This window comes from Terrapene carolina, unplaced genomic scaffold (genome assembly GCF_002925995.2).
Source record: "Terrapene carolina triunguis isolate 2854851 unplaced genomic scaffold, T_m_triunguis-2.0 Scaffold172, whole genome shotgun sequence".
NCBI lineage: Eukaryota > Metazoa > Chordata > Testudines > Emydidae > Terrapene > Terrapene triunguis.
Genome location: NW_020664523.1, coordinates 2419743 through 2442651, shown reverse-complemented (window position 1 = coordinate 2442651; position 22909 = coordinate 2419743). Strand labels below are relative to the sequence as shown.

At 53.0% G+C, this 22909-nt stretch overlaps 1 protein-coding gene across 1 annotated transcript in view; it reads right to left on the bottom strand.

The window, feature by feature from the left end:
* Positions 1 to 430: 430 nt before the first annotated feature.
* Positions 431 to 22909, bottom strand: part of LOC112106020 (probable E3 ubiquitin-protein ligase MID2) — a 412491-nt gene continuing 390012 nt past the window's right edge. Inside the window, exon 12 of the mRNA XM_029912053.1 lies at positions 431 to 3281. Coding sequence (XP_029767913.1) covers positions 2879 to 3281 — 403 coding nt within the window. The 3' untranslated portion in view covers positions 431 to 2878. The remainder of the gene's footprint in view (positions 3282 to 22909) is intronic.

Genomic DNA, 22909 nt, shown 5'->3' with positions numbered 1-22909 from the left:
CATCAGCTGGCATGGTAACCTTTTATGATCAGCCAGCCATAGATCTCATCTGACATAGCTTCAGGGGCCACATGCACACCCCATCCTGACTCACCCCAAAGAACAATGGCATTCGGTAGACTGTCCATGAGCTGGGGAGGCTGCTTAATGAGCTTCAGAGGGGCCTGTATCAGGCAAGAAAGCTGCCAGAGAGAACCGAAAGATGGGAGCACATCAGTTCGAGTCGGGGCACCTCGGATAGGTGAGGGCCGGCAGGAGGGAAGGAGGCATTAAGTGAACCCAGATGAGTCACAAGGGGCAATACTGGGTTTGGTTCACAGGCTGCCTGGCTCCAACCCGCGTCCTCAAAGCCTAGCAGCAGGACTTTACAGCAGCCAACGGTCCAGTGCACACATTACACTTCACTCCATCTGAGCCAAACCAGCCTCCACTCCTGAAACTAGGCAGGAATCTCCCTCCAGCCAGGTGAGCCATGCTCTGCCCACTCCATCCTAACACTAAGTAGCACACACACTAAGACTACCCCTGGATCAATCAATCCACCTGCTCCCCGGAGGTTGGGCTATGAGGTAGATTTCTGATCAGCAAGGTCCAGAGGTCTCTTCCTGTTTGAAACAAGGAAAAGTTAAGCAGAGTTTTAAGCCACACAAGGGCAGTCGGGCAACTTCTCCTGTCCTGGATCACATGGCCCCATGCAACAAAACTAAGGAGAGACTAACAGAAGGGACATTCCAAAGAACACACTGAACCTGGCCCCTGGACCGGCACTAGCAAATACTGCCAGCCTGGTGCTTGGCTGGACAAAAGAGCCAAACCTCGTTCCAAAGGAGAGACTTCCCAAGGTACGGAGGTTTTGTTAGCGCCAGTTCTAAAAGCTGTTTGGATGCTGGGTCCCTGGCAGAACAGCACCAGCTGTGTGTGAAAGAACCAGACTTTAAAAGCCAGTAGACTGATATTCAGACAGCCATGTCCACAGCATGGAATGAGGGTCTGCAGCAGGACCGGCTCTGGTGTGGAAGGCTGCAAACCCAGGCTAGACCTTCCCACAGCTGCAGAAGCAGCTGGAACCGAGACATCGTAAGTCGCACTTGCTGGTGACGGCATTCCCTTTGCACCTATGAAAGTTAAGACATTGCCTATCCCTCTCCCAATTCAGATCAAAGGCCCCACGAGGCAGCTTTCTGTGTGCTTTGGGCACTGTCTCCCCATGACCTGCGGTTCCTCTGACACATGCAGGCCCATCCTCCCATGCCCAGCTCCTGTTGTCATTCACAGCTATCTACGCAACACGCTCCCCCAGCATCAGGAAGGGAAGAGCTGAGGATTAGCAGAACTTGCCCTTGCTCGGTCCCAGCGTAAGTGATGACGCAAGGTGCCTTCCAGGGAGGGTCAGACCAGCTGGGATTCATGGGAAACAAAAACCTTGGGCAAGTCTCTGCATGAGAGGGGGCAAAGTTACCCAAACATAAAGGCCCGGGGACTGGATTCTGATCTCCGCCCCATAGGTTAACTTCAGAGTGAAAGGAACGGCTCTGCATTGACTCCAGAGGCGACCCCAAGAACCAGCCAGCATGGGACAGAGAACGAGCTAGACGGACTTTGCCCGGCCAGGCTGCCTTGCTTGCTATCAGCGCTCATATTTGGTCTTCCAGATTTACTCCCTTGTAGCCCCCAGTCAACCCTCACACCAACACAACGTACAGAGGAGAAAGTGAATTCTGACCAGGGCTGTGTGCAGAGGCATAAATAATGGATACAGTCCTTGTACGCTACAGTAGTTATACATCCCACGGCCCACTGGCTCTCTCCTGCTTCTCTGGAGATGGTGCTGTTTGGCCAGCTTCCACTCCCCCTGCCTGGCGGCAGCAGCAGCAACACCAGGTAATACTGGGCCCTTTCCCCACTCCCAACACACACTCTTTCCAGGGGGATGGCCTACATTAAACCAGTGCATCCTTTGGCCAGACGCATCTCTACCATGGAGCATGACCTAGCCCAGCCTCAAGAAGCAGCATTGCATGATGGGGCCTGTGCTCTCCACAGGCCCCAGATGGGCACTGGAGGGGACAGACGCCTCAGCTTGCTCCATTTCACAGATCAGATATCAACCAGAGGTGGGCTTGGCTGGGGCCTCCCTGATGTATAATGACAAAGGGCCTCCCAAAGGAGGCAGTTATAACGGAAGAAGAGGGAGCACTGGGGGGAGCCAGATTTCAGGTCTGAGCGTCCCCCCGAGCGGGAGGAAGCGTGTGCCCCTGTCAACTAAACACACCAGCCACACCCCGCAGGTGAAGCAGCTGGATGGCTCTCTTAGAGCGGGTTCCACTTTCACAATCTGCATACAGTTGAATGGCTCTGGATGGTTGGCTGCGGCCGCCTGTCTGGGTGACATTGAAAGCCACGCTGTTTATGTGACGGATCCTTCCTGAGATGCGGCCGATTGCAGCCCTCCATCTGAATGGCGATGGTCAATGGAGCCGGTTGGTGCTCAAGCTGGCCCCTACCAGGCCACACCCTGCTCTGCCCAGGATCCCCTCCCTTGCCCACACTCCTAGGGGGCCCTGGAACAAGCACTGCCCACATCACCCTCCGCTCACCCCCAAACAAGCCATGTGACAGTCCAGCTGTAGGAACGCCATCCTGCTACAAAGGAGTTTCACAAGCCGTATTCCCACACTCACAGAGCTCAGCCACAGAGTTTATTTCAATCGCTTTTAAAGTTTTGTTTTTCCCTTAAAAATGAGATTCCTGTGGGAGGTGCTCACTCGCCGAGTGTTATTTCTCTGGCGGCAGGGCCTGCTTTCCAACCCAGCTTTCAGAAGCCCCCACAAACATTTCCTGTGATCCACTGTGGAGCATGACAGGGGTTGGCTGCTGCTTAGTGGCAGGCTTTCATCCCTGATACGTATGGGGACTCCTGCGGTCGGCAGTTACACTCCTGCTGCTCCGGGTAATCGATGAAGTCTGGAGCAGGCAGGCCTGACAGGATCATCAAAGATTTGTTCCAGATGGTAAACGTTGGACACACCGGCAGGATGAAGGAAACGTTGAATGTATGGAGATGGAGAGAACTGGCCGGGTCGTAGAAGGACAGGATGTTGTTGTCATAATCCAGGAGGATGCCCAGGCGCTTCATCTGTGGGTGAACGTCCACCAGCATCTCCTTGTTGTTGTGTCTCACCACAAAGTTGCTGTTGCAGCGGGAGAAGACCCAGGATGAGGAGTTCTTGCCAATCCACTCATTCTTTGGGGCTGATTTATAGGCGATGCCGATGGCGTACCTAGGAGAGGGACACACGTTACTGACCTAGACCCTCCAGAATGCACAAACCATGTCCCCGAGGGCTCATCCAGCCATCAATTTAAAATTTGCCCTAAAATGTACATGGTTACTCCAATTCCCTTGAAATTTGGTACACCGCGTGGGTACATGGGGTTTGGTCAGTGGCCCAAATTTGGGGACAGTTGACCAAGGGGTTCCCAAGACGCAGCCCCTGAAAAAACTCCCAGCTTTTCTTAAAGTTGAGAGATTCAGGCAATCTTTTTTTTGCTCAAGATAGAGATCAAACCAAGGGTCAACTCATCGCACAAATGCTCAAAGACAGAGTGTATGGCACCCAATGGCCCTTTGGGGGAAATCAAATTACAGTGTCATTTCAAAAAGATTTTGCTTGTCTAGTTAAAATTTTCACAAGCCTCAAGTGCTCATTCTAGCTCCTACTGTATTACACTGAGCACGTGCAGAGAGAGAGGCTACCCATCTGGAAAACCGGTACTACCACTACATCACAGGACCTGGGTGGCTCTGAGGGTGTGTTTTGGTCATTGAATCTGAGCACCGCCCCAGGCACCGGCAATTCAAACACAACCCAGAGCAGAAATCTGGAATTAAAAAGGGAGGCATATTGCTCTGTCATCGAGAATTTCTGATTTGGGGAAATGGAATCGAAGCACAGCAGAATATTCAGAAGGTGATGAAACTATTTTTTGAAAAGAAAGTATGCATGCAAGTCCTCACTGGGAAAGGAGGGGTATCCAGGGATGGAAGAGTAGGTGGTAATAGGGGGAAGAGTGAGGGATGGGGGTATTATGGGGAGCGATGAATGGGTGGTGGGAAGCATGAGGGTTTGGGAGGCTCAGATAAGCTGGGAGGTATTGGGGGAGTGGGAGAGGAGAAGACAGGAGAGGTTGGGGAATATGAGGTGTAGCAGAGGAAGTTGGGGGTTTAGGGGTGGGGCTTTCAGCCTTGAATTCTCCCCTTCCTTGTGTGTGATGGGAGTGGGGGAGCCCTACGCCTCTGCAAGGGGACTGAGCCCCCTACTTGTTATATGCTCTGAAGTCTGGGGGACCCTGCTTCCCCTGGGATGTCTGAGTCCGTCTCCCTGCACCTCTATGTGAGCTGGGATCTGGGGTGCAGGGAATGAAGGCAACAAATTTAAACATCTGAAATCCAGAAAATTAATAGTTAAGATACATGTTTCCCCTGTGTGGGGTGAAGGGGGAAGGGTGGGAGGGCTAGGGGCATGGCTGGGGAAGCCTGGCTGAAGCAGGGGCAGGAGTCCCAGCTGTGTGTGTGTGTGGAGGGGTGGTAATGGGAGTGAGGGGTCCAGCTCAGTGTGCAGCTTGGGCTACAGAACCAGGTAGCATGAGGCCCTCCAGTAATAGTCTGTGACGTGTGCACAGCAGTGCAGGGCAGGAGTCAGCAAGGAGTAACTTCAGACATGTCCCTGGTTTTTGCAGGACCAGCTCATGTCTTATTGGGCGGTGAAGGGGATGGGGAGGAATAAGTGTTGGAGGTGAGGGGTGGGCAGGGGGTGGAGAAGGAGACACACCAGCCTGCTCTCACCTGCTGACAGGTCAGTTACTGTAACAAGCCTGCCATAAAGCTGTCAAGGTTTGGGACATAGAGCATGGATGGGATTTCTCTAGGGCCCTGTTAGCAGCTACACACTGCAAACCTTTCAAAGCCAGACCATTCCACTATAACAAACCATACAGGAGGGGAGGGAGCACTGAGGAATAACAGGGCAACCGTGTATCCAGGTGGAGAGATCACTGGACTGGAACTATTGCTAACTCTGCCACTGGCTGGGTGACCTTGGGCAAGTTGACTCTCTGTGCCTCAGTTTCCCTTCTGTAAAATGGGGGTAATGCTCTAAAGTTCTCTGAGATCTATTGATGAAAAGCACTAGATCAGAGCTAGGGCTTTTAATTATTACCTAGGCACAGTAGCATATTAACTTAACAACGAGGTGAGAATACAACGGCCTAAATGACCAGTAGCTCCTACCAACAAACACGTTTCTGTTTAAACAACTAGGAAACTAAATAGGAAAAACCCTTCACTAATGCAGAGTTCAGGCTGCCGAGTGATACCTTGTGCCAGGCTCAGCAAAACTCAAACCTCTGAAAACCAGGAAATACAGAGATAAGGTAAACGCCCGCACAGCCTTAACTCTGCCCTCTTTGAGTGATGCCCCGACACACCCATGACACACTCACTCCCACTCTGCCTTGTCACAGTAATGGCCAGGCACTACCTGTACCTACCCTGTGTTCAAACACCGTTCCCCCCACAGAACACCACACCTGTCAAACAGGGGCGGCTCTATGTATTTTGCCGCCCCAAGCACGGCAGTCAGGCGGCTTTCGGCGGCATGCCTGCAGGAGGCCCACTGGTAACGCGGATTTGGCGGCATGCCTGCGGGAGGTCTGCCAGTCCCATGCCTTTGGCGTACCCGCCGCCGAATTGCCGCCGAAACTGCGGGACCAGCGGACCTCCCGCAGGCATGCCGCCGAAGGCAGCCTGACTGCCGCCCTCATGGCGACCGGCACACCGCCCCCCCACGGCTTGCCACCCCAGGCACGCGCTTGGTGTGCTGGTGGCTGGAGCCGCCCCTGCTGTCAAATATAACAACCATTGTGTACCCTTCTACAGCCCCTTCACACCTGCACACAGGCTACCCCTAAACCTGGACTTTCCCCATCCCATCATTCAATCCAGTCTGCTCTCGTATCCCACCCCAGTAGCCTACTCCTGACACAAGCTGCACAGTCCTGTACAGACATGCTGCAGACTGGACCCTCGCAGTCCACGGGCCCCTTTCCTTTCATCACACACATGGGGGGGGTGGGTGTAGAAGGGTTCAGACACACTCTCCTCACATCACAATCACAACTCTCCCAAGCAGCTCCAACTTACTCCTCCCCCGTTCACTGGAGAAGGTGTTGGATAATCAGCTGAACATGAGTGCCCAGTGTGACGCTGTAGCCAAAAGAGCAAATGAGCTCCTGGGATGCATAAACAGGGGAATCTCAAGTAGGAGTAGAGAGGTTATTTTACCTCTGGATTTGGCACTGGTGCAACGGCTGCGGGGATCCTGTGTCCAGTTCTGGGGCCCACAATTTCTGATGCAGGTTGAAAAATTGGAGAGGGTTTAGAGAAGAGTCATGAGAATGAGTAAAAGGTTAGAAAACCTGCCTTAGAGTGATAGACTTAAGGAGCTCAATGTATTTAGCTTAACAAAGAGAAGGTTAAGGAGTGACTTGATAAGTCTCTAACTATCTACATGGGGAACAAATATTTAATAATGGGCTCTTCAATCCAGCCGAGGAAGGTCTAACACAATCCATTGGCTGGAAGTTGAAGCTAGACAAATTCAGACTAGAAATAAGGTGTACATTTTTAACGGTGAGAGTCCTCCTTGTGTCTTAGATAGGCGGCCTCTGGGCGTGATCAGCACACTAATAATACAGGAGAACTGAATGCACTCTTCAGAATAAACATAAGAATGGCCATACCAGGTCAGACGAATGGGCCATCTAGCTCAGTATCTTGTCTTCCAATAGTGGCTAATGCCAAGCGCTTCAGAGGGACTGAACAGAACAGGGCAATCATTGAGTGATCTGTCCCCTGTCATCCACTCCGAGCTTCTGGCAATCAGAGGCTAGGGACACCTAGAGCATGGGGTTGCATCCCTTACCATCTCGGCTAATAGCTCAGCTAACCTCCATAAACTTATCTAGTTCTTCTTTGAACCCTTCACAACATCCCCTGGCAAGGAGTTCCACAGATTGACTATGTATTGTGTGAAGAAATACTTCCTTTTGTTTGTTTTAAACCTGCTGCCTATTAATTTAATTGGGTGATGCCTGGTTCTTGTCTTATATGAAGGAGTTAGGGTGACCAGAGAGCAAGTGTAAAAAACTGGGCCAGAGTGTGGGGGGTAATAGGCGCCTATATCAGAAAAAGCCCTGAATATCGTGACTGTCCCTATAAAATCGGGACATCTGGTCTCCCTAGAAGGAGTAAATAACACTGCCTTCTTCACTTTCTCCACACCAGTCACAATTGTATAGACCTCTATCATATCCACTCTTAGTCACCTCTTTTCCATCTCTTTAATCTCTCCTCATATGGAAGATGCTAATAATTTTTGTTGCCTTTCCTTGTATCTTTTCCAATTCCAATATATCTTTTTTGAGATGGGGTGACCAGAACTGCACACAGTATTCAAGGTGTGGTAGCATGGATTTATATAGAGGAATTATGATATTTTCCGTCTTCTCATCTACCCCTTTCCTAGTGGTTCCTAACATTTTGTTCGCTTTTTTGACTGCTGCTGCATATTGAGTGGATGTTTTCAGAGAACTATCAACAAGGACTCCAAGATCTCTTTCTTGAGTGGTAACAGCTAATTTTAGACCCCAACATTTTATATGTATAGTTGGGATTATGTTTTCCAATGTGCATTACTTTGCATTTATCAGCACTGAATGTCATCTGCCATTCTGTCGCCCAGTCACCCAGTTTTGTGAGATCCCTTTGTAGCTCTTCACAGTCTGCTTTGGACTTAACTATCTTGAGTAATTTTGTATCATCTACAAATTTTGCCCCTCTGTTCACCCCCTTTTCCAGAGCATTTATAAATATGTTGACCAGCAAAGATGCCAGTACAGATCCTTGGGGGACCCCACTAGTTACATTTCTCTATTGTGAAAACTGACCATTTATTCCTACCCTTTGTTTCCTATCTTTTAACCAGTTAGTGATCCATGAGAGGACCTTCCCTCTTATCCCCTGGAGAATTCACAGTGGTTTCAGCAAAGAAACTGTTATGTTTTCAGTGTATAAACTATCCAGCTGCTTCACAACATGCCATCTGTTTCCTCCTACACTGAGCCTCATGACACGTAGAATGGGCTGCCACAGCCTTACATGTGACAGTGTAAAAGCAGCATAAAACCAGCTTTACTCTACAGAAAATTAACCTGCCAAAGTGCTGCTAAGAAAAGCATTATTTCTTCCCAGCACAATATCCCCCTGCCAGGAAGGAAGAGGGCTAGAAGTGACACAGCCAGGCTCTTTCAGCAGAAGCCTTCCATTTTAGGCCCATTGTGACAGCCAAGGCAAAACAGCTTTAAAAATTGGATCAGCTTGATGATGTTTCTGTAATGGCTCACGCCTAACTCGCACCACGCATGGTGATGATCAGAAGCAGAGCCTTCCCAGCAATCTGGCTGCCAGGGCTTTCTTAGAGTTTAGCAAACCACAATTCTTCATAGCCAAATCTGAGCACAGCAGGAGCTTCCTGATGAAAGGGTGTTGTTTTAACACCTGGGGAGCTTTGAGGGTGACCTCATCACAGAGGAACATGTGGCAGCAGCTTGTGGCCCATGTGCTACACTCAGATCACATGTGGGATTTACCCATTGAACAACTCACCCACCAGTGGGACAATCTGGAAATAGGTGTTCAGGGGGCAGTCAAAGGGACTTTAAAGGAGGGCTTGGCAGTGGGAGGGATATGCTGAAGTTCATGAGGGGGTGGAGAAAGGCATTTGGGGGCATCAGGGCTCTTGGAAGGTTTGTCAGCTTGTGAGGGGCCCGAGAGCCTCCAGCAGAGAGTGTGGATGCATTAGGAATCAGCCAAGGCAGAAGGGAACATGCCGGCTCCCAGTGACAGGAACATGGGGTTTGTACCAGTTTAGAGACCATTGGCAAATCTTGGGTGCTTCAGGGAAACAAAACAAGCAAAAACAAACCAGCCTCAAACCCTAGAGCATCTGCCCCTTGGTATGGTCCTGTGTATGAGTGAATTGCCTTCCGGGCCCTGTGGTGACCAGTGGATGCCTGCATTGTGAGAACTGATCGAATGGCCTACTGAGCATAAATACTATTGGCCACACAATTACCCAGCCTCTGACAGAGTGTTTTATTGCTTCACTGTTTTTAGGAAGTCTGTGGGAAAGTGTGAGTATTTCCCCTAAACTCCACTCAATAACAATGTGAGTTACGGGGACATTACAGGAGAACAGCAACAGGCCCTATACTGAGAATGCCTAACACTTTCCATCATAAAAATTCTTCTAATTGATATGACGAGATCTATGGCCCATGTGGTTTGCTGGAGGATCTTGAAATGAGGCAGGGGGTTAGTCCTGGGGTGAAGGAGGAGCCTTTTGCTGGTTTCACAACAGCCTGTTCAAATTTTCACAAGTTATGAGCTTTTGCCATTTCCTGGGTCAGGGGTGGGCAAATTTTTTGGCCCAAGGGCCACATCGGGGAATAGAAATTGTACGGCGGGCCATGAATGCTCACAAAATTGGGGTTGGGGGTGCAGGCTCTGGGGTGGGGCTGGGGATGAGGAGTTTGGGGTGTAGGAGGGTGCTCTGGGCTGGGACTGAGGGGTTCAGAAGGCAGGAGGGGGGATCAGTGCTGGGGAAGGGGTGCGGGAAGGGGTGCAGGTTACAACTGGGGGTGCGGGCTCTGGGGTGGGGATCATAGGCACCTACTTCTCCTGGTGCCAATGGGTGCCCCGACTCCACCCCTGCCCCACCCCCCTCCCACCCCTGCCCCGCCCCCATTCCAACCCCTTCTCCAAAGTCCCTGCCCCAACTCCACCCCCTCCCTGCCCCATTGGACTCCTTCCCCAAATCCACGCCCCGGCTCCGCCTCTTCCCCGCCTCCTCCCCTGAGTGCGCCACGTTCCCACTCCTCTCCACTCCCTCCCACAGCTTGTTACGCGGCAAGCCCGGGAGGAGAAGCGGGGACATGGCATGCTCGGGGAGGAGGCGGAGGTGAGCTGGGGAGGCGGGGTGGGGAGCTTGGCTGCTGGTGGGTGCAGAGCACCACCAATTTTTCCCTGTGGGCACTCCAGCCCCGGAGCACCCACGGAGTCGGCGCCTACGGTGAGGATGAGAGGTTTGGGGTGCAGAAGAGTACTCTGGGCTGGGATTGAGGGGTTTGGAGAGTGGGAGGAGGATCAGAGCTGGGGCAGGGGGTTGGGGCGTGGGGATAGGCTCAGGGGGTGCAGGCTCTGACCAGCACTTACCTCAAGAGGCTCCCGGAAGCAGTGGCATGTCCCTTCTCTGGCTCCTACAAGGAGGCGTGGCCAGGTGGCTCTGCACGCTGCCTCATTGGCAGGCACCGCCCCTGCAGCTCCCATTGGAGCGCGTAGAAGTCGGAGTGGGACCATGCTGCGGCTTCCAGGCTGGAGCGGGGCCGAGCCGCGTGGTGCAGCCCCCAACTCTGTGCCAAGCCGCGTGATGTGGCTCACAGGCCAGCTTAAAACGGCTCGCGAGCCGGGCCATAGTTTGCCCATCCCTGTCATGGGTGGTTTTGCTCAGTACAGCTTATTCTTTGTTTGCTGCCAAACCCTGAACATTCCATTAGCAAGGCACAGGCACCAGCCCGGAACCTCGCTTCAGTATGTTAGTTACACAGAACAGCTCTGAATAGGATGGATGACAATGGGTCTGAATCCTCCTCCTGCAACTGCTGCTTTTCCCACATCAAGGTAACCCCCCTACTCCAGCTCACCTCCTCCTCCTCCGCAAGCGCGCAGCCGCATCCTGCTTCTCCCCCCTCCCTCCCAGCGCTTGCGCCGCGAAACAGCTGTTTTGCGGGGCAGGGACGGAGGGGGGAGGAGGGGGAACACGGCGTGCCGGGGGAAGAGGCGGGGCTGGGGCGGGGATTTGGGGAAGGGGTTAGAATGGGGGCGGGGCCAGGGGTGGGGAAAGGGTGGAGTCAGGGCAGGGCCAGGGGCAGGGGGACGCGAGCACCCACCGGCACCAGAGAAAGTTAGCGCCTATGCCCATCACAGTCCTTATTTCTGAGCAAGGCCTCCTACCTACTTGAGAAGTGATACAAGCTGGGAATAGAACTCACAGCTCTAATATGACAAACACACATGCACCCACCTCTGAGGCTTGCAGGAAGGTCTGTTACATATTTTTAAATCATATGTACACATCTCTATCTTGTGATAATTAATTTCTAAAAAACAGCTTCTGTTAATCATGTAGTAACGAAAGCAACAGAAAGAAATGAATACTCCAGAAGTAGAGCGTTACCTTGCTTTTAATGTTGCAGAAACTGGGACACACAATATTTGGGGCATATGCCTTTTCACAGTGGCAATGATCTTATACAATATGCAACATTACTTTTCTGGTTCAACTGACTGATATTCTCAAGTCTGAGGGCTCTGTCTTGCTGTCTGAGCCCTTTACCATCTGCCAGCATACTCATGCAGTAGCAGATTGTAGAACTCTATGCACGCTGGGGCTAAAACTTATGACATTCTATCCCAAAGGCACAGGCTAGCCTGCTTACTCTCCCAGGAAATCTCTAGCTATCACTGTGGTTAATATCTTTTCCCAGATTTCCAGCCATTAGAGAGGAAATGCTGGATTCTAGGAAAGTTATACAAACACCCCCAAGCTAGGCCATGATTGGACTTTATGTGTAACACAAGTCTGTCTTGCAGCCAAAACCCCTGACATTTGCATTAGCACTGCTCACGTGCTGCCTGGCACCAGGGCCAGATTAACTTTTTGTGGGCCCGGCGCCAAACATGTGTGGGCCTCCCTGAGGAATGATTGTAAAAGGGGCCGGGGGTAAAAGCACAGTGGGGCAGGAGCTAGAGTCGGTCTCTGGAGCAAGGGAGGGGTCAGGGGTAAACTGCAAGCGCAGCAGGGCTGGGGAGGGGGTAAACAGGATCCCCCCCGCCCCTGCCCACATAGAGCAGGTACCTACCTGGTTCTAGCCCATTCTCTTTGTCTCTCTCTGCACTGAGCTGCCCCTCCTCCCACAGCAGCAGGACAGGTTCTCTTCCAGCCCTCTGGGGTCGGTGTTGGGAGTGGGAGGAGTGGAGGCTAATGTGGTTACTCCTATAACCGGACATTTAGTTTCCAGTCAGCACTGCTAACCGGACACTCAGGTCCTGTTTTCTACTGGAGTTTCCAGTCTAAAACTGGATACCTGGCAACAGGGCTGCCAGAAAAGCCCAAGGGGGGGAGAGGGGCAAGCAATCATTTTTAAAAGTAAGAGGGCTAAGCCTTGGGGGGGGGGGCAAGTAGTGGGTGGGCTAGGGAGTGGAGAGGAGCTAGTGGGCAGGACCATGTCTGGTGTTCTGCCCAGGTAGGTTGGAGAATGTGGGGATCAGCTGACACAGTATCTAGGGCCGGTGCAAGGATATTTTGCACCCTAGGCGAAACTTCTACCTTGAGCTCCCCCACCCCACCCCCCAGAGCATCACTTATTATAAATTTTCAAAAAGAAATATAGTGGAGTCACATCTTATGCGGGGGTTAGGTTTTAAGGTCACCGCGTAAGAGGAAAATCGCGTATAGTGAAAATTACCATAAAGTACAGTATACACTGTATACACTAGAACAGGGGTCCTCAACCTATGGCACGCATGCCAAAGGTGGCACGTGAGCTGATTTTTTTAATGGCAGGCTGCGGGTCCCGGCCACCGCTGAGCCTGCTGCCAGCCTGGGGTTCCGTTCATTCAGCTGCCAGCCGGGGTTCCACCCAGCGGCTCCGCTCAGCCTCCTGCCCTTCACCCAGGCCGGCAGGAGGCTGAGTGGGCCCGGTGGCCGAGACCCTGGCTGGCAAGGGGCCGGCAGCTGGAACCCCAGATCGTCAGCGGGCTGAGCAGGGCCGGCGGCCGGGACCCCAGACCCCGCTCAGCCCGCTGCCAGTCTGGGGTTCTGTCCACCGGTTCCTGCCAGCCGGGGTCCCAGCCGCCAGCCCCATTCAGCCTGCTCAGCCCGTTGCCAGCCAGGGTTCCGGCCGCCGGATCCGCTCAGCCTCCTGCTGGCCTGCGGTTCCGTTCACCCAGGCCGCCAGGAGGCTAAGTGGATCCGGCGGCTGGAACCCCAACTGGCAAGGGGCTGGCTGCCGGAACCCCAGACCGGCAGCGGGCTGAGCGGGGCCGGCGGCTGGGACCTCAACCCACTCAGCCTGCTCAGCCCGCTGCCAGCTGGGGTCCCGGCCGCCGGATCCGCTCAGCCTCCTGGTGGCCTGGGTGAACGGAACCCCAGGCCGGCGGACGGATCCCTACGTGAACGGAACCCCAGACCATTCACCCAGGCCGGCAGGAGGCTGAGCAGAGCCCGCTGGGACCCCAGCAGGCTGAGCGGGGCTGGCGGCTGGGACCCCGGCTGGCAGGAGCTGGTCCACTGCTCAGCCCGCTGCCGGCTGAGTGAACGGAACCCCAGGTCAGCAGCAGGCTCAGCGGCGGCCGGGACCTGCAGCCTGCCATTAAAAAAAAATCAGCTCACGTGCCACCTTTGGCATGTAAGCCGTAGGTTGAGGACCCCTGTTCTAGTGTATACTGTATATACTGTACTTTATGGTAATTTTCACTATACACGATTTTCCTCTTACACGGTGACTTTAGAACCTAACCCCCGTGTAAGATGTGACTCCACTGTAGTGTAAAAAAAATTTTGGGGCACCGCTTTTTGCCACCCCCAAATCTTGGCGTCCTAGGTGGCCGCCTAGTTCGCCTAGTGGTTACACCGGCCCTGACAGTATCCCCAGCCCAGGTTGTCTAGATAAAATTACTATGAAGTGGGAGTCTAGATAAATGTTGTCTAGATAAAATTACTATGAGGTGGGAGCACAGCTGGTTGGAAGCCAGAACTCAATGGTCAAACTGGGAGCGTGTGTCTTGTGGGGTCCCAGAGGGTCTGTCTTGGGTCCGGTACTGTTCAATATTTTCATTAATGAGGTGTATAATGGAGTGGAGAGTATGCTTATACAAATTGCAGATGACACCAAGCTGTGAGGAGCAGCAAGCACTTTGGAAAACAGGATTAGAATTCAAAATGACCTTGACAAACTGGACAACTGGTCTGAAATCAACAAGATGAAATTCAATAATGATAAGTGGAAAGTACTACACGTAGAAAGGAAAAATCAAATGTACAACTACTAAACAGGGAACAGTGGCTAGGAGGTAGGACTGCTGAAAAGGATCTGGGGGTTATAGTGGGTCACAAATATGAATCTGAGTCAACAATGAGATGAAGTTGTGAAAAATGCCAATATCATTCTGTGGTGTATTAACAGGAGTGTCATATGTAAAAAACAGGAGGTAATTGTCCTGCTCAGCACTGCTGTGGCCTCAGCTGGAGTACTGTGTCCAGTTCTGGGCACCACATTTCAGGAAAGATGGGGACAAACAAAGAGAGTCCAGAGGAGAGCAACAAAAATGAAAGGTTTGGAAAACCTGACCTGTGAGGAAAGATTAAAAAAACTGGGCATGTTTAGTCTTAAGAAAATAAAATCTTTCTAACTACGGGGGCAGTTAAACTCTGGAACAGCCTTCCAAGGGAGGCTGTAGAATCCCCGTCACTGGAGGTTTTTAAGAACAGGATGGACAAACACCTGCGAGGGATGGTCTAGAATAGATTTACTTGGTCCCACCTCTGGGCAGAAGGCTGGGCTAGATGATCTCTTAGTCCTATTTTTCTATGATTCTGTTTCTGCTTTACCAGAACCCTTTTAATGCCATTTTCTTGGCCTTTTAATGTCCTAGAGCAGCATTTTTAAAAGTTCAGGTCGCAACCCTGTACTGGGTCGCAGCATGTCAGGCACTGGGTCACTCTGGTCAGCACTGCCGATTGGGATGTTAAAAGTCCCATCGGTGGTGCTGCTCAGCTAAGGCAGGCTAGTGCCTACCTGTTTTGACACTGCGCTGCACCCTGGAAGCAGCCAGCAGTGGGTCTGGCTTCTAGGCAAGGAACTGGCCAATGGGAACTGGGGATGGGGAGACAGTGCCTGCGGGCAAGACTCGTGCAAAGCCGCTTGCGCACCTCTGCCTAGGAGTCAGACCTGCTGCTGGCTGCTTCTGGGCCACAGCGCGGTCCACGGTGCCAGGACAGGTGGGAAGCCTGCCTCTGCACCCTGGCTACGCTGCTGACCGGGAGCCGCCGGAGGAAAGTTCATGCCCCAACCCGGTGCCCCAATCCACTGTCCCAGCCCCCAGCTCTCCCCAAACCTGGAACCCTTTCCTGCATCCCGCCCCAGAGCCTGCACCCCCAGCCCAGAGCCCTGACCCCCGACCCCCTCCCACATCCCAACCCTCTGCCCTTACCCAGGGTCCCCTCCCACACCCTGAACCCCTCATTCTCAGCCCCACCCCTGGACTCCAACCAGGGCCGGCGCTTCCATTTAGGGCACCAGGATTTGGGGGCGGGGCGGCATTTTGCCGCCCTTGGCGGCAATTCGGCGGTGGGGGGTCCTTCCGCGCTCTGGGTCTTCGGCGGCAATTCTGCAGCGGGTCCTTCACTCGCTCCGGTACCCGCCGCCGAAGTGCCCCGAAGACCGGGAGCGTGGAAGGACCCCCCCGCCGCAGAATTGACGACGACGACCGGGAGCGCGGAAGGACCCCCGCCTAGGGCGCCAAAAACCCTGGCACCGCTCCTGACCCCAACCCTCTGCCCCACACATTTTCTTCAACTGGGTCCCCAGAAAAAAAGTTTGAAAACCACTGTCCTAGAGCAGGAGGGAGGATGCATCCTGATAAGGAGAAGATATTATTTACATGCAAGGTTTCCTTCTGTGATGGATTTTTCTCTTTTGTTCAGATCTCATTAACCTTGCTGTTGGCATATTTGAATTGTCATCCATGCAACTTGACCCTGCCAGCTCCCCAATGCACACGTTCAAAGGCAATGAAACCCAAGCATGCTGGATCCAGATCTGCCTCAGTGATGCCTGTGCATACTCTGGGAGTCAGAAGTGCATGTGTCTCCACCAGGTATGAACCCAATGAGGCCAAAGTGCATGCTGCGTGTGCACCTCTGCAGAAAAAGTAGATATAAATTAATCTGATTCTGCAGCATTCCTATAGCCTGACACAGTCTGGAATGCTGCTGATTGAAAAGTGGTTGCCAAGCCATGGGGCAGGAGGCCACACATCCATGTACACTCTCCCACCCCGTCCTTTCACGTGCCAGCCCTGCTGTGCCTCACGTGGCCTGCAGCATCCAGGAGCCGGCTGCCACTTCAGCAGTGCCAGAAAAATGCACTTGTTCTCTTAAAGGGAGACTAATCCCAGGGCTGCTTCTGCTCATCAGACAGAGAGAATGATCTGTCCCCAACTAGATTGGCTTGTTGTGTAACTGCATTATGGGGACAGTATATTTGGATCCTTTAGAATACGTGTCATGTTAAAAGGCTGACCTCCTGCCATGTTATTTAAAACAGATGTAACACACTGCAGGTATGTGGCTCATATTCCTAGCCATACATTTTACATACAAAGATAAACCTGATGTGACTAATATGCAGCTCTTGATTTTTGTTAATAAACTGGAAAGAGACAAATTTTTTGCAGAACTGCTGGCTAGTTTCTCTAATCACTAGCACAGCCCTGTAAGACCGCACCTCTGTTTGAGATCGGTTTCAAAAAAGGATGGCTTAGTGGTCAGGGCATTAGCTTAAGACCTGGAAAACTCAGGTTCAATTCCCTACTCTGTCCCCGTTCTCTGTGTGATCCTGGACAAAACCTTAGGTCTCTGCATCTCAGTTCTCTATTTTTAAAATAGCTAGCACTGTCCCTTGGCACTGGCAGGGGCGGCTCCAGGCACCAGGGCGGCAAGCTGCGGGGGGCAGCCTGTCAGTCGCCATGAGGGCAGTGGTCAGGCTGCTTTCTGCGGCATGCCTGCGGGAGGTCCGCCGGTCCCGCGGATTCAGCGGCAATTTGGCGGCGGGGACGCTGAAGGCGCGGGACCGGTGGACCTCCAGCAGGCATGCCGCCAAAAGCCGCCGGACTGCCGTGCTTGGGGCGGCAAAAAACATAGAGCCGCCCCTGGCACTGGGGTGCTGTGAGGGGCAATACCTTACAAGAGAGTCAGGGGCAGGGCCGGCTCCAGGCACCAGCTGACCAAGCACGTGCTTGGGGCAGCACCTTAGAAGGGGCGGCCAATGTTGGCGTGATGGGGGGTGCTCGCGGTGTTTTTGTTGTTCGGCGGGGCGGCACTCGAGGGTTTTTTTTGTTTTGGCTAGGCAGCGCGGGGGGTGTTTTGGCGGCATGGTGCAGCGCTGGGGGTGGGTGAGCGGGGGTTTGGGCAGTGCGGCGCAGCGCTCGGGGGGGAGGGGAGGGGTGTTTGGGCAGCCCGGCGAGGCGCTCGGGGGGTGGGGATTTGGGTGGCCAGGCGAGGCACTCCTGGGGGGGACGGGACGGGTGTTTCGGCGGTGTGGCACGGCGCTCGGGGGGGGGTGGCGACGCGGCGTTGGGGGGGGGGCTGTTATGGCGGGGCAGCGCTCTTCTTTTTTGCCTGGGGCGGCAAAAAAGTTAGAGCCGGCCCTGGTCAGGGGCTGGTATACTGTGGTAATGAGGGCCAGATAAGTACACTCAAGGGGGAGTCCTTTGAGGTTTCAAGGCTTTTGCCACTATTGAAGCCTTAAATACATCTCTATTAGTTTTTCTCCAATATAACCCAACACTGATCCCATTACATAGACTACTCTAAAATGTGGGAGGAAGGACAGGGGAAAAACGTGCAGGAATAAATTGGAAGGAATGCACGAATAGCCAAACACCTATTCGTGAGGGTCAGCTGGCAGCCTGTTCATGAAAGAGCAGTTGTATTTCTCCACAAGGCTTGAGTAGGAATTAGTGAGAGATGTGATGGTGGGTCTCAGCAATGTCTGGAAGATCTGAACCTTGCTTGGCTATTCATGCACAAATCAAAAAGTTAAAGTACCCAAAGAGCGGGGCATACACTTGTAGCTGGGCTGTATTATCCTTCCTGAAAGGGCACTTTTATCTCAACTCCTCTCTATCTTCTAAGGGCAGAGAAAGGAGAAGCATCTGATTATTTTTGCCCCATCGGGAGAGCCTTGACCCTGAAGCATTCGAAGAGCTGTTGGGTCCTCATTATATTCCAGCCAGGGAGCTAGCAGGTGAACTGTACAGGCTAGGAATTTTGTCCAAGAAATAGCAACCGGAGAAAGCACCGAAGAAGGAATGTCACGGACTGCAGGCATTTCCCTCAGGCCGTCATTAACGAACCTGCCAGTTGAAGCTTTGGCCACCAAAGAGCCACTTCATTTCCTTCTATCACTTTTTGATTTGCTTCTGCCAGCACAAGCTGGCACCTCTCAGTCCTTGACAGAGGCGGGGAACGCTGGCTGTGTTCAGCCGTGCGGGGATGGGGGGAAAGGGAGTTTGACACAGCTGTCGTCACACTGAGAAGCCCTGCAAATCAGCAAATCATTTGCACCAAATCTAATTCTGTCCTTTGTGACAATGAAGTGATAGGACAAGGAGACATGTTTGCTTGGGGGATGGTGTTTGATTGGGTTTTTGGGTGGGGGCTGAGCGGAGAGGAGATGGAGTATTTATTGAAGGCTGCAGAAAGCTGCAAGCCCTGCTGTGCTTTTGATCAATGCTGTAAGTTTCTATGGGTATTTCTTCACTAGCAACGTTAAAGTGCTGCTGTGGCAGCACTGCCACGGCAGCGCTTTAACGTGGCTGTGTAAAAAACTCACCCCCACGAGGGGGAGTAGCTACCAGTGCTGGTGCACTGTCAACACTGCCACTTTACAGCGCTGAAACTTGCAGGGGTCAGGGGTGTGTTTTTTCACACCCCTGAGCGAGAAAGTTGCAGCACTGTAAAGTGGCAGTGTAGACAAGACCCATGAGACACAAGGCTCCAGGCTCACTCAATCACAGCTGTAGCCAACCCCATTATACTTTTGCCTTCTTGCAGCACATGGCTGTCTCTTGCGTACACCTCTGTTCAGAGCCTATGGTACTGCTGTATATTTTAAATTAATTTCTTCAGCTACAGGGACTGAACGACTCAGTCATCGAGAAACCAACTCTTGGAACTGATTCGTTTCTAAAGCACAGCCCCTAATAAAATTCAGCTTCCTGTGAAAGAACTTACAAATCAAATTGCCAAGCTCTACGCTGCTCTGCAGCTCCCCCTCCTACGCTGTGCTAGGGGCATGTCAGGCTCTGCTTCTCCCAACAGAGACTGGAAAGAGCTAGGAGAACGGGGCAATGCTGCCTTGCATATTCTCCAGGTTAGTTCTGATGCTGGTCAGATGGCTTCTTCTGATCAGATGCTGAACTCGCTGGGTAGGTTAGGCTGTTGGTGCCATGGGAAGAATCAAGTCAATGGCGAAACTATTAATTAGGAAGGGTTTACTGTCCTTAATTAACTCTGTGACACCAAGGGACTGGAGGGATAGCTCAGTGGTTTGAGCATTGGCCTGCTAAACCCAGGGTTGTGAGTTCAATCCTTGAGGGGGCCATTTAGGGATCAGGGCAAAAATCTGTCTGGGGATTGGTCCTGCTCTAAGCAGGGGGTTGGACTAGATGACCTCCCGAGGTCCCTTCCAACCCTGATAGTCTATGGACTCAGACCCAAGGAGGTCCCTTCCAGTCCTGTCTCTATGATCACAGGGGCTGAGTGATCCTTTGGTGAGGCTGAATCCTGCCTGCTGGGTGACAGGTGAGTGAGGCAGAGGGTCTTCCCTCAACACTGCTATGGTTAGGCAGGATATCTCCACATGCCACCCAGCACCCACTGTGGGGTCTGGGTGGACAGGACTGTGACTCTGTGTTCAACTCCCCAGCCAGCAGACAAGCTACCATTCGCAGCAGCCGTTAAGCAGCAAGGGGTGAGCTGAGGCACCCAGTGGCATGGCCTGCCTTGCCCCGGCAACATGTCAATTCCCTTGTGGTGCTGGCCAAGGCAGGGCTTGGCCACACAGACTGCGCTCAGAAAGAGAGCGTCTCAAAGACTGAGTACAAGTTCTCCTTGGGGTGAAGGCACCTCCAGGAGAGGAGACAAGGCGATGCATGTCACTGGGAGGTGAGGAGCAGCAGAGGAGCAGCAGCAGTCTCCATCCCTGCACACCCAATGAATGCTTCAGTGCAGAGGGGAGAAGCTGCCCAGAAGGAGCCATTGCTCTGCAGTGAGCTCAGAGCAGCTGGCAAGGGGAATGAAGAATCTGCTGAGTCTGCTTGATATTTCTTGACATGGTCCCATTCTCATGGACTGTATTTGAAGGATCCTCAGAGACAAACTCCTCTCGCTGCAGCTCCAAGCCCACGCACTATTTGTCCCTGACCCTGCAGCCATTTCTGGCCATGGCCAGTGAGTGCGAGACACCACTCCATCATAATAGCAGCGTTTTAAACCCACCGTGCACAGGCATCAATGACTCCACAGGCTGCAGGACAATGGAGAATCTGTTCGTGAACACACCACACTCCCACTCAGCCTCCATCTCCCTCCGGCCTGCTCCTGGCCCTGCACAACTCAGTGGGAGTTGCTGCTGACTTCAATGGGAGCAGGACCAGTGCCTCGGTGCAGCTGGCCACCTCAGCCCAGGCTTGAGGGGATATTCACTCCAACCCCACGATAAACCAAGCCATGCTTCTGAATGCTGGGATGACAGCTCACTGCACACGCAGAGCAGCAAACATCCTCCCGCTTTCAGCACCAACTCACCAGCTGCAGATCCCGGGGAACCAAGCAAAGCAAACACCCTTTTACTGGGCTGCATACATTTAAGTGTCACATAAAATAATCATCCCAGGCAATTACAGCCTCCCACAGTGAACTCCACATTCCGAGCTTGGCCTTGAGGTCGACCATCCAACCTTGAACCAGGGAGCAGACGGAGACAGATCCTGATCTCACTCACCCTGCTGCAGCCACTGTGACTCAGCAGAGCAGCTGCTGATTTCGCACAAGAGGGTGCTCACAGATTCCTGCACTGAATCCAGTTCCCAGGCTTCTGCAGCTCCACCAGAACAGCTGACTAAAGCCACTCTCTCCCGTGTCAGCCCAGCCTGGACTCTCCTGCAGCTGGTATGACTCTGCACAGGAGCCTGGCTTGGGGTTACAGCACTTTGTCAGACACTCTCTGGGGGAAGCCAGCCTCCCCTCTCCCTGTAAGCTACTTCAGTAAAGGCATGCAGCAGAGATCACATTTGGAAATGATGTATTGAGGCTCCCTATCTGCCATTACTCCAGCTGTTCTAACAACTGCATGGCGCCTTCAGCTTGTCCCAGGGCACACAGACGGGAAATACACGGACCTTTGCATTTTCACTGACACGATGAAGATGTTTTATCCTGCTCCCTGAAGCTTGAAGCTTGTCACAGTGAATGAGGCTTCTCCCAAAACAATGCAGAAGCATCCCCGTAGCACATCAATGGAGAGTGAACAACTAGTTCTTCACTGCCAGTGCTACTGAGTCCTGCCCAGATGCACTAGCCTAGAGAACAGCTTCAGCCCCCTTTGCCTGCCCAAAGGCAGCGATACACGTTCTCCTGGGCAATGTAGCCATATAGATAACCTGTGCCGGGGAGTGCTCTCTGATTGTTAACCCCTTCAGTGCTGGCTTGCACCTTTGGGGGAAGGGGATCCTGAAGGGCTAAAGCCTGGCTAAAGCATGACTCCTTACCAACCCTCTGCCTGCAGCATGGCACAGCACATGTCGCTCTGTCCATCCTACACAGGGCAGCAGCAGAGGCAGATTCCTGCCCACCCCTCCCATCTTTGCTCCCCTAGTCAGTCCAGTCCCTGATTCCTGCCCTGCCACAGACCTTGGTGCCCTTCTGCCAAGTATCCTGGTCAGCCCTACACTTCCCACCACATAGATACCCTCCAGCCCTCCTTCGGCTCCATGACTCCCAGCAGCACTAGACTCCCCACCTGCGCTACCTACTCCCTGCACTTCTTATTTCCTCTTTGCTGGCAGCATCACCCGGCACCTGCCCCTCCCGATGGTGCTTCCCCATCAGTGATGTCGCTACACTCTGCCACACTCCTGTACTGGTGGTTCCTCAGCCTGGCTGCCCTCCTGTACCCAGAGATCCCAGCCAGGGGCATGGTGAGTGCTCCAGCTATTCAGAGGGTTCCATCAAGACAGAAGAGCACTAGAATTCAGAACTCCTGGGGTCTCCTCCCAATTCAGCAAGGTGACCGCCGGCAAGCCACTTCCACTCTCTGTGCCCCCCACCCCTCCCCGCCCTGCAATGGGGATTAACGATACCCAGCCGCCATAGGGAAGTGCTCGGAGTTCTGTGACGGATGGCGCCAGAAGACTTTGTTCTGATTACACATTTTCCCTGCTGGATTGTGCTATTCCACAGTACATTAGCTGTGGCATCGTGGTCGCCGCTTACGTAGCCCGCTAGTGAGTGTGTGTGACAGGTCCCCCCAAGGCTGATCTGCAGAGGAGATGAATTGTTCCAATCCCCCTCCTCGGGAGCCTGGGCTCTCTAGCTCAGGCTGTTAGCCCTGGAGGTCCCTGGTTTGATCCCTGGGGAGCCAGCCAAGAGGGTGGCTAGCATGCTTGCATCCCATTGTTCATACCCCCCTTATGCTGGGACCACTGTGTGTCTGTCCAGCGTGGGCCACAGGAGGAACTCCTCTGAGCTACCCCAGACATGCAGGGACCTGTCACTGACTCCCAAATTCTTCTCAGATCTCCCTGGTTCTCATGGGGGACTTCAGTCACCCTGATATCTGCTGGGAGAGCAATACAGCAGTGCACAGACAATCCAGGAAGTTTTTGGAAAGTGTAGGGGACAATTTCCTGGTGCAAGTGCTGGAGGAACCAACTAGGGGCAGAGCT